Here is a 16,416-nt window from a genome sequence, read left to right as displayed (position 1 = left end):
CAGAAGAACTTGGCTTCATTATAATCTCATTTACTTTGTGGTTTGGATCCCATTCTTGTAGGCTTTTCTAGAGGGTCATGGGAAGAAATATCCTAAAAGGGGAGATACAGTCCAGTTTTAAGAGTCTTTAACACCCCAAATTTGAGTTTCACTAAATGTATTTTGAAGAATTGCATGGTAGTTCCCTTCCAGAATAAGGTACGGGAGCAAGGGGATCAGTAGTTTTCAGATTTGAGTGCTCCAAGCCCAGGTTCTGATCTTAGTTCTGCCACTAAATGCCTCCAGTGACTTAAAAGCTACTCACCTCCACCTCAGCCTGGACCTCAGTTTCCCCCTTCTGTTAAAACTAGGCCAGTTTGGGTAATTAGCACCGTGACAAAAGGTACAATATAAGGCAGCCCTGGCAGGGCCCAATACACATACATCTAGCCCAGTAGTTCTCAACCTTCCTAAGCCTACAACCCTTTAAAATAGTTCCTTATGTTGTGGTGACCCCAACCATAAAATTATTTTCATTGCTACTTCATAATTATAATTTTGATACTGCTTATGAATAGCAATGCAAATATCTGTGTTTTCCGATGGTCTTAGGGGACCCCTGGTTGAGAACCGCTGATCTAGTCTGTCCCTTGCCTCGAGGGACTGGGGACCGCGGACCAGTAACTGTCAGAGGGCAGCTGGCGAATAAAGCACGTGACTATGTCAAGCCCCTTCATCCCCCTGGCTCTCCGATTCCTAACTGGATGCTCAGCCAAAAGCCCACAATGATTCCAAAGCCACCTTTGGTGTCCGGGCAGGCTTCCACAGACAAGCTTAGAGACAGTTGGAGAGAGCCCCAGGCGCGGGGAACCCGTGTCCCTGGCCGCCTGGCGCCCAAGCTGAGTGCCGGCTGGAGGCGCCCTGCTCCCCCTCTCCCCCTTGCCCTGCTGGGCGGAGGGGGCTGCCCGCTTGGAGGCGGGGCCACGGCGGGGCCCCGCGCGCTGTGATTGGCCTCCCAAGTCCTCGTGACGCTCGGCCCCGCCCCCTCTCCGCATCCGCGCCGGGGAGCGGACGGTCCCGGGCTGAATGGGCGCGAGCGCGGCGCCGGGGGCGGGCTGGGGCGCGGGGCCCGTGGCTGGCGGCTAGCCAGCGCTCCCTCCCTAGCATGCGAACGGAGGCGGCGGGCGGCGCGGAGCGGCGGCCTCAAAAGCCGCGAAGCCAAGCAGCGGCACCTGCCTGCCGAGGTACGTGGCGCAGCCCCCAGTCGGCATAGCCGGCACGGCAACCCAGGCAGAGGTCCGCCTTTGCCCACTCATACCCCGGGCCCAGCGACTCCTGCCCAGCCCTGCGACGCGGGACGCGCCTGCAGGGGGCCGCGGGCGGAGGGTCGCGGCCCCGGGTCCCTTAGATCGGCGCCCCCGCGGCCGGCGCAGGTGTGGAAGCGGCGCAGCGGGTAAGGACGACCTGACCTGCGTGGCAGGTCTAGCCGGGGTGGCCCTTATCCACGCCGCTTGCTTCGGGGTTTTTAATTCATTGCTGGAACCTTCTGAGCCAGCAGAGCTGAACTGACTCAGTGTCCCCGCGACTGGTTGGGGAACCCTCTGCAGGGTCACTGGTGACTCCCGATCCTTCCCTGTGCCTGCAAGCGGGTAGATTTCTGCTGATAAAAATTCGCTGGTGACCTTCCCCGCCCCCTCTGCGGCCAGTCCTGCGGAGAAGATATGTTGGGGCGACCTTTTTGGTTCCATGGAAATTTTAAACCTGACAAGGGGGGGGGGGTCCGTTCTTTGTGCGCTGTTTTGTTTGTTTTGTTGTTGTTTGTTTTGTTTTTTTAAGAGAACATTTGGTAGGACCCCAGTGAATAAAAGCGAACTCCTGCCCCTACCCCACACCAGCTGGATGACCTTGGCAGACACTGATTCTCCTGTGGAGGGGCTTGCTCTCCTGCTCTACTGGAAAGCTTAACCTACTGTTGACTGAGGTCTCTTCCAGGCCATTGGATTTGTGGTTCTAACCATTTAAAATAAATCTATTATCGAAGAGAACTCTGCAGAATCATTAACTGACTTGGAAATGAAATTTTTCTACCTCTCCATCTTAATTCATACATGCGGCCTTTGCAAAATTAGGTGTCATTTATTTAAAAGGGGGGAAATCGGCTTTATGTGTTATGCTTTTTCTGGAACTGATGGGTTGCCGGTTCCTTCAGCCAAGGGCTGTGATGGGTTTTAGACTCACAAAGGAAGGAGACTCGCTCTCATCTTCTGCCCTCTGGTGTCTAGCCAAGCTTTCCCTTGCTTTATGACAAAATCCTCCTCACTGCAGATAGACACACAGGCTGGAGCTGGTAAGAGGGGTCTATGTGTGTTGAATGAAAGGCCAGACAGGACAGGTTTTGATTTCATTTGTGTAATTACATATCCCAACAACTCAGAGTGGCTAACATTTCTAGTTGAGGAGCTGGAATCATCCACTTCCAAGTGTTTGGACAGAGAGCATTAATACAGACTTCCGGTCAGAATGCCGAGTCTCTTGACACCCATGCCTGCCATGTGGTTGGTGTCATTTCTGTAAGGTGGAGGTTCTGATTAGTGTTGGTAGTGTATCCTTGAGACTTGAAAAGAAATGAAGGAGATGTTTGGGCGTTTTAATGGCTGGTTTGTTTGTTTGTTTGTTTGGTTGGTTGGTTTGGGTTTTGACACCCGGTATCATGTAGCTCAGGTTGGCCTTGAATTCACTGTGCAGCGGAAGTGCTGGGATTACAGGCCTGGGCCGACATGCCTGACTTAAGCAGGGTAAGATGAGCAGTGCCAGGCTTCTGGGAGACAGCGTGCTGGGGGCCTAGCAGGAAACCCTAAAAGCTCACGGATTCTGAAAATTCATTCAGTGTGACATACGTTGCTAATTGCCCCGCATCATCAAAATAGGTTAAGTGGTGAAAGGTTGGAGCTACTTGAGAAGAGACACCTGTTCTCTGCTATGCCTCCTCTGCTTCTTCCTGCCCCCTAACTGGGACATTAATGGTGTGCTGGGGAGTTTTTAATGTCAACTTGTTACAAGCTGGAGTCTTCTTTTGGGTAGAGAGACCATCAATTGAAAAAGATGCCCCTGTCCTCTAGGCAAACCTGTGAGACATTTTCTTAATTAGTGACTGATAGGAGAGGGCCCAGCTCATTGTGGGTGGGGCTACCCCTTGGCAGGTGATCCTGGGTTGTATAAGAAAGCTGGCTGGGCAAGCCGTGAAGAGCAAGCCAGTAAGCAGCACGCCTCCATGGCCTCTGTATCAGCTCCTGCCTTCAGGTTAGTGCCCTGTTTCAGTTCCTGCCCTGATCTCTCCCCCCCACCCCCCACCCCCCTGTGATATGGAACTGTAAGATGAAATGAAACACTTTCTTCCCATTTGTTTTTGGTCACGGTGTTACAGCAACAGAATCCCTAACGAAGACATGTGGGAAATAGAGTCATCCTGCACACCTTTCTAGCTTCGGAGGAGGGCTGCCCGTGGAACCAGGAGGAGGATGGTTGTCACCCTCCAAGGGCATGCTCTGCATGGCTTGTCTAGCTGGGAAGGCTTGGCATAGAAACAGCTAGGAATATACATAACAGCTGCTGAGGATGGAGAAGCATGGACCCATCGGTGTGGGTGGCATAAGTTAGCAGAGGCATCCACTGCAGGGGGTGTGACTCACAGGCCCAGTGTGTGGGAGGAGCCGGAAGTATGGGTGGTGATACAAGGGCTCTCCTGGAAGAAAAACCCATCTCAGGCACCCCCATAGAGGGTCCAAGTGGGGTATGTGAAGGAGGAGGGGAAAAAATGAACTCAGATGGGTACTGGCTCACACCAAACGAGGTTTGCTCCTGTTCAGATAAAGTACAGGTTCTTGCAGCTGCATGTGGTGTGCAGGCTTGTTAATCTCAGCACGTGGGCAGGAGGATCAAGAGTGCAAGATCAGCTGGGGTATACAGACCCTGTCTTGATACATGAAAATACACACACACACACACACACACACACACACACACACACACACAGCCAGTGAGATGAGTCAGTGGCCTGCAGTGCTTGCTGCCCAGTGATCCTGAGTGAAGTCTTAGAACCTACCCAGTGGAAGGAGAGAACTAACTGTTCTCTTAGGACCACATCTTAGAAACTTGTAGGTTTGGGGAAGATAGACTGACCTAAAGTGAATTACCGAAAAAATTTCTGTACTGAACATGTGCCACCTTCAGGTCAGGGAACAGAACAGAACCAGGACCTGTGCCGTATGCAGTCTCTGCCTCTCAGCACTAACCCTGGCCAGCCGGCCTGCCTGCACACCGCCGTGCATAAGTGGAAACCTACAGTGTGTGTCTCCTTTTGAAAGCACTAGGTGACAGAGGCCTCCCGGTGCTGCCCATGGTCATAGCATGCCCGCTGTCTCTGCTGATGGTGATCGTGGGGGTGAGTTGAGTGCACTTGTGACCAGTTGTTGAATGTGGAGACAGCCTCTAGTGTTTGTCTGCCCCAGAGAGCTCTGCTGTAAGTGCTCTGGTGCCTAGCACTGACAAAGTGTGCGTGCATTTCTGAGACTCTGCGCTGAGCAGTAGGAGTACTGGTTACAGGTTTATTACTCACTTGGGTGATCCCCAGGCAAAGCTATTTTATTCTAGTCCTAGAATTAACAATGATGAAGGTCACCGTTTCCAGGTGATGGTGCCAGAGTTGTTTTTACAGTAGGATAAGTTTCTGCCTGGTCCTGCTCTGCATGGCCTCAGGAAGAGCCACCTGGCAGGCTCCAGGTTCTCCTCTGTTGTGAGCACAGGGCAGGCTGAGCTCCATGATCCTCTTGATGGTAAGAGTGTCTCTAGTTTGATCTTAGTCCCCCCCCCCCATCCTGCTGCAAACAGACCTCCACCCAACCACTACATTCCTGTTTACCTGTAGGGAAAGCCTTTTTCTTACTTGAGCTTATGAGCTATACAAAGCATTTTTGTACTCAGTTGCAGCAGAGAAAAAATACCCAGGAGTAAGTTTTTTTGGGGTTATAAACCAACACCTATACTGGGAATCTCTTTTTTCCTCTTCAGACTTAATAACATCTGGGATTATAATTTAAGATCGTGTGATTAAGTTTGATTGGCTCAGCAAACAGCATTCAAAAGGTCTACTTTATGAATAATACTTGCGCTTTTTCAATGTTGCAGCCACTTTTAAAATTATTTGTTTATATATTTACTTACATTTTTTAGTTTAGTTTTTGTTTGTTTCCAGGTAAGGGCTCATAAACCCCAGTCTGGCTTTGAATTTTGGCTCCTGCCTCCCCTTCCAAGTGCTGGGACCACAGCCATGTGCTACTGCACTCGGTTCTGTCACGCTGCCCTTTTCATATGGCAGGCTTATAGATATTAACCGAGCAGAGTCTGTTTTCTGTTAGACGGAGAGAGTGACCTCCCTGGCTGTCTTCTCTCCGGCCTCTGCACTCCCATCCTCTTCCCTGGTGTGCCTCACTTCTTTTCTGTTTTCCTCTCTTTATCGAGATTCCTGCAGGAGGACAGAGTGGCCTCCGGTCTTTCCTTCTCTTTGCTTGCCGTTTTCTGCAATCATGATCTTGGTCAGCTGGGGCTTATCCGCCGGCCCGGCTGCCGCTTCACCTTCCTTCTGATTTGGTGCTCTCCAGTGGACAGAACCTGAGCCATACCTGTAATTTAAAATTTTCTAGTAGCCTCCCTTTAAAAAGTAAAAAGAAACTGGCAGGGACTAGAGAGGTGGCTTAGTGGTGAGAGAGCATGCTGTCCTTACAGAGAACCGGAACTCCATTTCTATCACCCGTGTTGGACAGCCCACAGCTGCCTATAATAATTCTGGCTGCAGGGTATGCAATGCCCTCTTCCAGCCCCACACACCCACAGGTGCACTCGCATGCACACACCCACATGTGTGTACACACAAAATTAAAAAATAAAACTAAGGTGCTGACAAGATGGCTCAGTGGGCAAAGGCCACTTCTGCCTAGTCTAACAACTCGAGTTTGACACCCAGAAAACTCACAATAAAGAGCTCTCCACATGCGTGACCTCCAAATGTACACCGTGGCACGTGTGCACCCACACATACTCACAATCAAAATAATAAAAAGAAGCAGATAGATTCAAGTTTCCATTTCTCTGGAAGATACCAACTTCTAAACTTACATGCACCAAGTGATACAGCTTCCAGCCGTATGGAATCCATTAATGACTACTTTATAGTCTGTTAGTCATACTAAGCCTTCAAATCCCCGCTGCGCCCTGTACTGTAAAACATGAGAACTAGTTTCTCTGTTCCGTAGCTCAGCTGATTTCACCATAGCCCTGTTTGGTACCACTGTCCCTCCCATCTTACAAAGGAGGGTATTGTTTCAGAGTGTGGAGCTAGGATTCAGATCTAGGCCTGGAGGTTGTAGATGGAGCCACTGCTCCCACATCTTTGCAGCAAATAGTGTATTCCCATCCCTCAGAAGGGGTCCTGTCAGAATTCATGACATTGCTTTGAGGTGGCTGAGGTGGTCCTGCCCAGGTTTCTACCCCTCCAGGTGCCTCATTGCTGTTCCCCTGGGTCTCCAGGGCATCCTTCATTCTGGTATTGCCTCATGAGTAATGGCCAGCCTCGGGAGGTTTCCTTCAACATCCAGTTCCACTTAGAAAATGAAATCTCTTTTTTTCCTCCAGTATAATTTCAACACCCATGGTAGAGACAGCTCATTTCTCCATCAGGTTCAGCATACCATCCCTCCTGGGCTGGACCATTCACAGACTTCTACCAGCTCCTGCTGTCCCTACACTGACATCTACCCCCAACCTCTGCCCCATCCCACCCCCGCCCATCCCACTCCAGTTCCTATTCAGACAGTGGCAGGGAAGCATTCCTTCTTCAGGGAAGCCCCTGTGAAGGTTCTCTGCTCCCACATCTCTAGAAGCTCTTGTAACACTTCACCCCAGTGGGCAGCACCATGAGAGGGAAGACCTTGGAGACAGATGTACTGGTTTGTTCTTTGTCTTTGCTCCTGGTTGGTTTTGAGGTGGGATTGTAAGGCCTTCTGAAGGAAAGGATGTGTCTGTGTTACTTCTTGCTGTGTGACCGGATATGGAGTGGGATATGGACTCCATGTGTGATTGAAACCTGGTATGTCTGTTTGGGAATCTGCCCAAATGCTGCCTTAAAATCTTTTGCCAAACAAGATTGGGCCCCTCAACATTTTATCCTGGGTGGGGGATAAATTCTCTCCCTGAGGAACTGTTGGTAGTTAGGGGGTTGGGAACAGGCTGTCATTTTCTTCAGTGGCGTTGCCACTAGTAAGTTGCCTTTGCTGGGGCAAGAAACACTAATTAAACTCAGTGAGCCACACACAAAAGAGGGCCTGGAGGTGGAAGAAGGGCTCCAGCAGGAGAGGGAAGGGGAGAAAAAATAGGTATAAAATGACTAAAATTGGGGTTGGGGATTTAGCTGAGTGGTAGAGCGCTTGCCTAGCAAGCACAAGGCCCTGGGTTTGATCCTCAGTTCAAAAAAAAAAAAAAAAAAGACATGAAACCGTCAAACGTAAGTTTCTCAGTTAGGGTTTCTATTGCTCTGAAGGGACATCATGTCCATGGCAACTCTTAATGAGGAAAATGTCTCATGGGGCTGGCTTACAGTTTCACAGGTTTAGTCTGTTATCACCATGGCAGGAAGCCTGGTGGCTCCCAGGCAGACAGGGAAAATCTGGATCAGCAGGGAGAGGGAGACACTGGGCCTGGCTGGAGCATCGGGACCTCCCAATAGTGCCTCCTCCTTGGGCCATTTTCATTCAAGACACCACAGTAAGAAAATCTTGCCTAAAACAGTGGTTCAAGGTAAAAAGGTTCCTGGCCAGGCATGGCGGCACACACCTTTAATCTGGAGGCAGAGACAGGCAGATCTCTGTGAGTTCAAGGCCAGCCTGGGCTGCATAGTGATTTCGAGGATAGTAGAGAGACCTGTCTCGGAAAACAAAAAATAAAATAAGTAAATGAAATGAAAGGGTGTGTGATGGGATGTGAAAGGCCTGTGCTTTGGCCATTTCTCTCACAGACTTGCATATGCACTGCTAGCTTCAGCAATAGGAAGATGCTCAGCGTGATCTGAGTTCAGCCTGGCCTGGACTCCGTTTGTCCTCGTCCCCTTCCGTCCTTCAGTTGCCAGGTCCCGTCGGACCCTGCACTGTGCCCCACCTTAGTAGTGCGGCTTCCTGATTTGGGGCTTCAGCTGATGAGTTCTGCACCTGTAGGATAACACACAGTTTTTATTGGCCTTGGTTAGGTCAGAGCCTCACAACCCCACCCCCCAGCACCTGTCCCCATCAGCCCGGCTCCCTGCGGAGTCTATCTAAGGGCCTGTTTGATAATGTTATGGTCCTACCTTCCATTTTCAGAACCTGCCCTTTCTTTCTGGGGTGCATCGCAGAGTGCCCGCCCATTGTCTCCTCTGCTTTCCACTGTACTCAGCATGCCAGGAAGGAAGGTCCTGATGGCGGACTTTTATTTGTGCTGGCCTCCCAGTTGTTCTTTCGAACTGTCTGTTCTTCTGGCTCTCATTTTCTCTTATGAAGTATGATTTATTAAGCCTACCAACTTATCTTTTCCTTTTATAGGGAAATCTTCCATTAAAAAAACTTCGCTTCTGGAGTTTGCTATGTTTAGGACAGGCAGGGGTTGCCACGGACTTATTATTTACCATAAAAGATTCTTTGAGGCTGATAATGTGGTCATGTTGGTTCCCCAAACCGAGAGCGCTCATCTAAGTAAGTAAGGCCTTTGTTAAGGGGACCCACAAGGAAGAAGGCCTATGGACAGCTTTCCTCCCAGCATCTTCTCTTGCTCCCTCCGTCCCTACTTTTGCCACGGAATTGTCTTGCGAGCTAATGCCAGCCTCAGAACCGTCTCGCATGCTCTATTACTTTAAGAACTGCCCCTCCCAGCTCAGTCACCAAGTCCTGAAGCATCTTACTCCCTGATAGCTCCTGCTTTGCCTCCGTCTTGCCTTCCTGGCTTTGTCTCAGCCGTTCCAACACGCCTCACACCATGCGCTCAGCGACCTCTTGAGCGCCCAGTTCCTCAGCCTTGCCCTGCTGAGGTTGCTCTCACCGCCCGCCTGCTGAGGGGATGTCCTGGAATCTTCTTAGTTGACTCCTATGGCCGCTGTCCCTTAGATGCCCTGGTGTCCAGCCTCAGCACCCCTCTCGGCAGTCAGCATGTTCTTCTTAGATCTAGAACACACTCTGAACTCCTCCTCACCCTTGGAGCACCCACTCACTCACCACCTCCTCTGGGAGGCCTCCCTGATTTCCTGTGTTGGACTTGTGGCTCCTTACCCATCAGCCATACTGTCTCATTGTTGGTGCTTTGAACATTTGGGGAGTTCCTGGTTGATTATTCATTGAAAGAGTGAAGGGATTATGCTCCGTTTATTTTCCTATTCTCAGTTCCTGGTATATAACATTTGCTTATTGAATGTTTATTTAAAGGATTTTAAATCTGGGCATGGAGTTCGTGAACCCCAGGGATTTAAAAAATTATTTACAAAATTAAAAAAATAATAATGAGAAGTAGGAGAATTGTTAATGGAACAAAACAAATCCCATACCCATGCAGACCAGCCCTTCTCAACTTAGGTTATATGAGAAATTTAAGCCCTAACACCCAAAGGCAGCCTGTGTTACACATTAACTTCTCTCCTGTAAGGAAGGATTCTACTTGTTCGCCATCTTTGGGGCAGTTGAGAAGTTAGCCACTCTAGCCCTTTGTTATGGTGATTCAGCCATAGTGGACTTTCAGTCAAAGAAGCCTAATAGAGACAACTCAACCCTGTCCACGTAAAATGCACATGAGATAGAGGCTGAGAGGCTAGATAAGAACCTTGGCGATGGGCACCCCAGGAATGTAGGACAGCTTGCTAATCTTCCCACTGTCAAATATTCTCTGACGTTTTTGTCTTTGTAAGAACAAGAGTTCGAGGCTGGGGGGATGACTCAGTGGGGAAGAGGGCTTGAGGGCCTGAGTTCAGATGCCATGCACCTGATTAAAAAACAGGTTACTGCAGTCTAATAACAGATGGACAATAGAGGGAGACACCTTATGTCCTTCTCTGGCCTCTTGAGAGCACGAGCATGTTCACACAATCTCAATCTCTCTCTCTCTCTCTCTCTCACACACACACACACACACACACATACACACACACACACACACACACACACACACACAATAGGCTGAAATGTCAAAACGGAAGAATATTTTTTTAAAAAATATTAGGAATAAAAAATATTTTTTAAAAGATTTTAAAAATACTTCCTGGATAAAGCAGATTAGAGTCCCTAGCCACCATCATGCCAGAGGGGGAGGCAGAATCATGGATTGAGCCCTCTTGGCATTGCTCATTAAAACAAAAACCAGGCATTGGTGTGACTCTTGATGTCTGCTCCCTGGGTTCTGCATCTCTTCTTGTTTCTAGACTTCTTAGGAAGTCTCTTAACAGACATGCAACAATTAGTATAGTCCCATAGCCTATCTAGGTGGTATGTAGTTTCCTTCCTTCCTTCCTTCCTTCCTTCCCTCCCTCCCTCCCTCCCTCCCTCCCTCCCTTTTTAACTTTTTATTCATTCTTTGTGGATCGTGATGCATCCCGATCCCACTCATCTCCCCATCCATTCGTATGTGGAAGCTATAGTGTAACACAGTATACACTGTAGTCCAAGTTTTCTTTCTTTTGTTGATTTTAAATTCTATTGTATGAGTGTTTGCCTGCATGTATGTGTGTTCACCATGGGCATGCCTGGTCCTCACAGAAACCAGAAGAGGGCCTCAGATCTCCTGTAACTGGCATTATAGGTGGCCATGTGGGTGCTGGAAACTGAACCAGAGTCCTCTACAAGAGCAGCAAGAGCTCTTAACCACTGAGCAATCTCTCCAGCTCCTGCCTAGTTTTCTTACTCACTAAGAGTGAGCATGAGTTGAGGTTTCTTGAAGTAAATCTGGTAGGAGACCCAGATGCCAGTTCATTTTCACCCCCTGTGCTCTGACAAGCCATATCCTTGAAATGTGAATATAACGTTACCTGCCATACTGTTTATCCTGTTCTCCTCCAGTGGCTACTGAAACAGGAAGATTTGATGAAAAAACAGGAACTTTACTTAGTTCCTAGGTGTGGTGGTTTGAATAAGAATGGCCCCCACAGGCCATATTTGAATACATGCTTAGTCCCTAGCCAGTGGAACTGTTTAGGAAGGATTAAGGAGGTGTGGCCTTAGTGGAGGTGGTGTGTCACTAGGGGAAATATGCTTGGAGATTTCAAAAGCCCATGCCAGGCTCAGTTTCTTTCTCTCTACTTTCTACTTGAGGATCAGGATGTAAGCTCTTAGCTACTGCTCTAGTACCATGCCTGCCTGCCTGCTGCCATGCTTCCCACAATGATGGTCATGGTCTCATTTTCTGAAACTATAAGCAACTACATGCTTTTTTATCTTTTTAAGTTGCCTTGGTCATGGTGCCTCTTCAGAGCAACAGAAAAGTGACTAAGATACTAGGTATCTCCCATCTAGTCACTTATTAATTCATAAAGGTAGCAACTTGAGAGTGTATTCTGACTCATGCCACCTTAACAAGGTGTTCACATGAGATGTCACCAGTGCCAGGCCAGTTCAACACCAGGCACCTGCTGAGAAAATGCTGAGAGAAAAATGTAGCCTCCCACTGTGCTACTCTGGGCCCCATGCATAACTTGAATCTAATTGTGAAGAAACATCAGATGAACTCCAACTAGGGAACATTCTATAAAACACTTGGCCTGTCCTTTTCAAAAAATGTCAAGGTCATAAAAGATAACAGAACTGTTTTAGATTAAAGAGAGTCAAAGAGACTTGACAATTGGGCCTCACATGTGATCCTGGACTGTGTCCTGGAAAAGGAAAAAGAAAAAATTTTGTTGCTGTTTTTGTTTATAAGCTATCACTTGGAACTACTAGAGGAATCTTCCCAAGGCCTTCCTATTAGAGTCTAGTTTAGAATCTGTTCATGTTCTGATACTGACCATTCTACTGTGCTTATGTAAGGAATGCCTTTGTTTCTAGGTGTCACGATGTCTCCAACTTGCTTTCAGGTGTTTCAATAAATTGTGCATATTATATACTAACAGAGCAGCAGTACACATGGTAACCATGGGGGGGTATCTGGGAGAAGGATAGACGAGAACACTTTATATTGTTCTCTAAGTATAAAGTTGTTTCAGGAAACAAAGTGGACGTCTCTACAGACTCCAGCTCAAGGTGCTCTGACACCATGGCAACAGAAGCTGTGGCATGGCTGCATCATCTGTGGCTACTGCTGCTCATTTTCTCTACTGCTGAATGCATCTCAGCATCTCCTGGCCTCTACAGGGAACAGAATGGAGACCAAGTCTCTGCTTGAGAGTTCTTTCTGCCTTGTCTGCTACTGCTGCTATTCTAAGAGGTTTCCTGGTTTGTGGCTGGCCTGAGGGTCATCTGGTCAACCAGCTCTGACCGCCCCTATGGTCCCATTTCCTGATTTAAACTAAACCTACCACAGTCCTGTGAGAGAAGTTTCCATGCATACTTTGAAGTGTGCTTAAACCCAGACACAGGATCTGTGTGTGCACTGTAGGATGCTGTGGTCAGCCCTCAATAGCAGCTAAGGTACAAGCCCCAGCATTTGCCCATTAAAGGTGGGCCTGCCCATATTGGCACTGTGGCATACACTTGTAATTCCATCACACAGGATCCTGAATTTGAGTCTGGACTAATGGGGAGATACCGTCTCAAAACAAGACCTACAAAGCAAAAAGCAGCCCCCCCATGCCTTGAGAGAACTCCAAGTTGTACCTTTCCATAGAAATCTCATACTTGTAGAATATTTTTATTTTTGAGAATTTCATTCAGGCATCCAGTGTATTTTGATGATATTTACTCTTCCCCCTAACTTCTCCCATCCTTCACCCCCTCCAGGCTGATTCCAGTTTGTGCTACTCCCCCAACACACACACACACACACACACACACACACACACACACACACACACGCAACCCTTTTGTACTCCAGCCAGCTTCCTCTGTGGAGAGGTAGTGGTGGGGGCCAGTTCTTGGAAGGTTTCCAAGTTGGGGCTTGTAACGGGTTTGTGGGTGGTGGGCTCATGGGCCTCTGCATAGTTCCTCTGAAACTGCCCAGCTCCAGGGCACAGAGGAAGGAGAGTTGTGATGTGCATTTGGTTCCTCTTTTCTACCTTTTCTTCCCAGTTCTAACTTGTCAGAGCCTTCCCCTCCCCCACCCTTCATGGCTCTCTGGCCTCAAGCCCAGCCCATGGTAAATATGGTTGCATTCTCTCTGTGTGTGCTTGATCTTAAAAAAAAAAAAAAAAAAAAAAAAAAAAAAAAAAAATTCTCCTGCTCTTTCTTTTTGGGTGATCTTTAGTCTAACTTCTTCCATTTATTCTTGTTTTCATTCTCTCCCTCCATGGCCCCAACATTTTTGTGCCCATCTAACTAGCCAAGCTATCTACTGTTCTTACTTTGAAAAGTTAAATGAGTGAGGGTTCTAAGGTCCCAGGAGGAGAGGAGAAATAGAAAGTAGTTGTTCAACCTTTTTTTTCTTTCTTTTTTTTTTTTTTTTTCAGATTAGTACACTTAATCCAGTGGTAATTTGGCCCATATCAAATGACAGATAGTTGAGTATTTTAATCTTCCTGTTTTCTTAGGGTGGTGGCATCAAAGACATCCAGTTGCTTTTTCTCTCAGGCATACCTCTACTGGTACGTGGGACAGTTGCTGACTTGTTTACCTGCCCCTCCCTCAGCACACACTCACTCAAGCAGTCTAGTTTGTACAACCTGGATACTTAAGAAACATCTAGTGAGACTAGAGAACTAAATCTAGTCAGGAGGGCTAAAGGTGACCCCAAGAAACCAAAAGGCAAGATGTAAGGATTCTGGACGGCCCAGCCTAGAAAGTGGGTGGGCCCTCTGTGTCTTCCTTTTCTCTTTCCCCTCTCTTCCCTCCGCCACGAGGTCTCTCTGTTTCTCTGGTTCGGTCTCTCTCCCTCTCTCCCTCCCTCTCTCTCAATAAAGCTCTAAAGGTAACCATGGCTCGTGACTCTCCTCCAGCACTCTCCTCCGTCGGCATGGCCGCCATGAGTGCTGGCCAGTCACGAGCGCCACCGCTGCTTTAACCAACACAAGATGTCTGCTTGTGCCCTCTTTCTGTACATATACAGAGAAGAACGTGAGAAGAAAAACTCAGAGGTTCCAGTCGATTGTGCAATTTCCAAAAAGTGCCCTGAGAGGTGGAAGACAGTGTCCAGCAAAGAGAAACTGAAGTTTGATAAAGTGGCAGTGGCAGACAGTGTGATTGGGAAATGAAAGATTATGGACCAGCTAATGGAGGCTAGGAGGAGGACCCCAATGCCCGCAAAAGACCACTGCGTTTTTCTTATTCTGCTCTGAGTCCCGCCCCAAGATCAAATCCACAAATCCTGGCATCTCCATTGGAGATGTGGCAGAAAAGCTGCATGAGATGCAGACCAGCTTAGTGAAAAGTAGCCTTACGTTACCAAGGCTGAAGAGCTGAAGGAAAAGTGTGAGAAGATAGTGCCAACTGTAAGTCTAAGAAGTTCAGTGGCACCAAGGGTCCTGCTGAAGTTGTCTGGAAAGAAGGTGACAGAAAATGAATAAACACTGTCTCCTTGTGAATACCTTAAAGAAGGAGAGTGTTGTGACTGACGCATCTCTTATTTGAGCCATGTTTAATTACAAAATTGATCATGATCATATTGTGGTTTCTCACAGTGTCAGTGGTTTACATGAAATAGCCGTGAGTGTCCGGAGCGCCCTGAAACGGTATCAGAGTTGTCCAGAGCTCCAAACATTTTCAAAATGAAAAGGCACTCTCATGTTCTCCTCACTCTGTGCTTTGCTGTCAGTGTGACAAGGCATTTGAAGATGTTCCTGGCATTTTGTTTGCAGTGAATAAGGTAGTGTTGACTGTGTGGTTATTGGCTAGAAAGCCTGAGTTGTCAACTCTACATATCCATAGTTTGTAAAGAGAACAAAACAACCCAGACAGATTTCTTGTTTGGTGTGGACGCTGTGAGGGGAAGATGCCTTTTGGAGGGGGCTCTAGCTAAGGGCATGCACTGTGAGGCTGGATCTGTTGATTCTGCCGTGGGTATCATACCATTTAGCTTCAGATTGTCTTGATTTTTTTTGTGGCATAACAGTCTGCTGACATTCTTAGTTGTGGAAGGGGGCGGGATCAGCTGACATGAGAAGTGTTTGAATTTTTTTCTTTAGTTAAGTGCAGTAGATTTTAAACTGTTTTGAAATAAACTGTGGAAGTCCTCCTTGTCAGCAAAGCAAAGAACTACTGTGTCAACGAAGTTTAAGAACCCTGTGCACCTAGATGCAGTTTTCAACATTCTTTTATTTATTTTTTGTATGTTTAGAATGCTGAAATATTTTTGAAGTTAAATAAACAGTATTACATTTTTTAAAAAGGAAGAAAGGAAAAGAAACATCTAGTTGTGGTTTATTTGGCCTGAGATCACAGGTGAATTTGGGTGCACTTTAAGTGTGGATCCAGTTGCAAGCTGATGGAAGGGGCTGACTCATGAGTGAATGCACCGACCGTCAGTAAGTGCTTGTTAAGTGCCTTTTGTACAGTGGCACTGTTTTAGGATGCTGGGTTAAAAGAGTGAACAAAATGGACAGAACCCTCACTCTAGGGATCCCCTGTGTAAGTGTGGAGAGCAGCCGATAGACTGATGTTTGCCAATGGCAGTCTCTAGTGCCATGAAGTCAAGCAGGTGAGCAGGTGAATGGGTGAAAAGCCGTTTGTCAAGGGCCTTAATCAAGGAAGGCACTGGAGCCAGACCCTGAGGGAGTAACTGCTTCTTGGTAAAATCTTGGATAGGCAACACCTGTGCTCATTAGTCAAGTTCTCGTTTTGAATGAATGCTTTAGAGACTATTCCAAGCATTCAGAATTCATCGCCTTAATGTTTTTAGACTTGTGGAAGCAGAGATTTGAGTGATGGTAATGACACCACCTCCTTCACATCAGAGGAATTCCAGTGGGTGTGGATTAAAAACATCCCTCAGAATCATGAAGGGTTAATTAGCCAAAACAAGTAGGGTACATATTCTCAGATCAGTGGTATTGTTTGTCATGGAAGACAGACCCTTCTATCTTGGCTCATTCTGTAGAAGAATCTTGACCGTCTTTCGGCTGAAACCTGTCGCTCCATGTGTTTATCTCTGCTGGGAAAAGCTTGCTGAACAGGAGGATTTCGTTTCAAGTGCTCCGACCACATAACATGAGAGGACTTGCTTGAAAAGGGGTTTCTTCTCATCTCGACAGGTGTTGCATTCTGGGAGTGAAGTGTTATGAATGCACATATTTTACAG

At 47.6% G+C, this 16,416-nt stretch overlaps 1 protein-coding gene across 3 annotated transcripts in view; it reads left to right on the top strand.

Moving 5' to 3' along the window:
• The first annotated feature begins 1,028 nt into the window (after window positions 1-1,028).
• The window catches only part of St3gal5 (ST3 beta-galactoside alpha-2,3-sialyltransferase 5), a 53,775-nt gene continuing 38,387 nt past the window's right edge, over window positions 1,029-16,416 (top strand). The window contains exon 1 of one of the 3 annotated variants that reach the window (XM_036181604.1): window positions 1,029-1,223. Coding sequence is in view for 1 of the 3 variants with exons in the window: in XM_036181600.1 (XP_036037493.1) it covers window positions 1,145-1,223 (79 nt within the window). In the remaining 2 variants the exon portion in view is untranslated. The other 2 variants (XM_036181600.1, XM_036181602.1) reach the window with 2 other exon arrangements.

The sequence above is a fragment of the Onychomys torridus genome, chromosome 3 (genome assembly GCF_903995425.1).
Source record: "Onychomys torridus chromosome 3, mOncTor1.1, whole genome shotgun sequence".
Taxonomy (NCBI): domain Eukaryota; kingdom Metazoa; phylum Chordata; class Mammalia; order Rodentia; family Cricetidae; genus Onychomys; species Onychomys torridus.
This window is presented reverse-complemented; position numbering and strand designations above follow the sequence as displayed.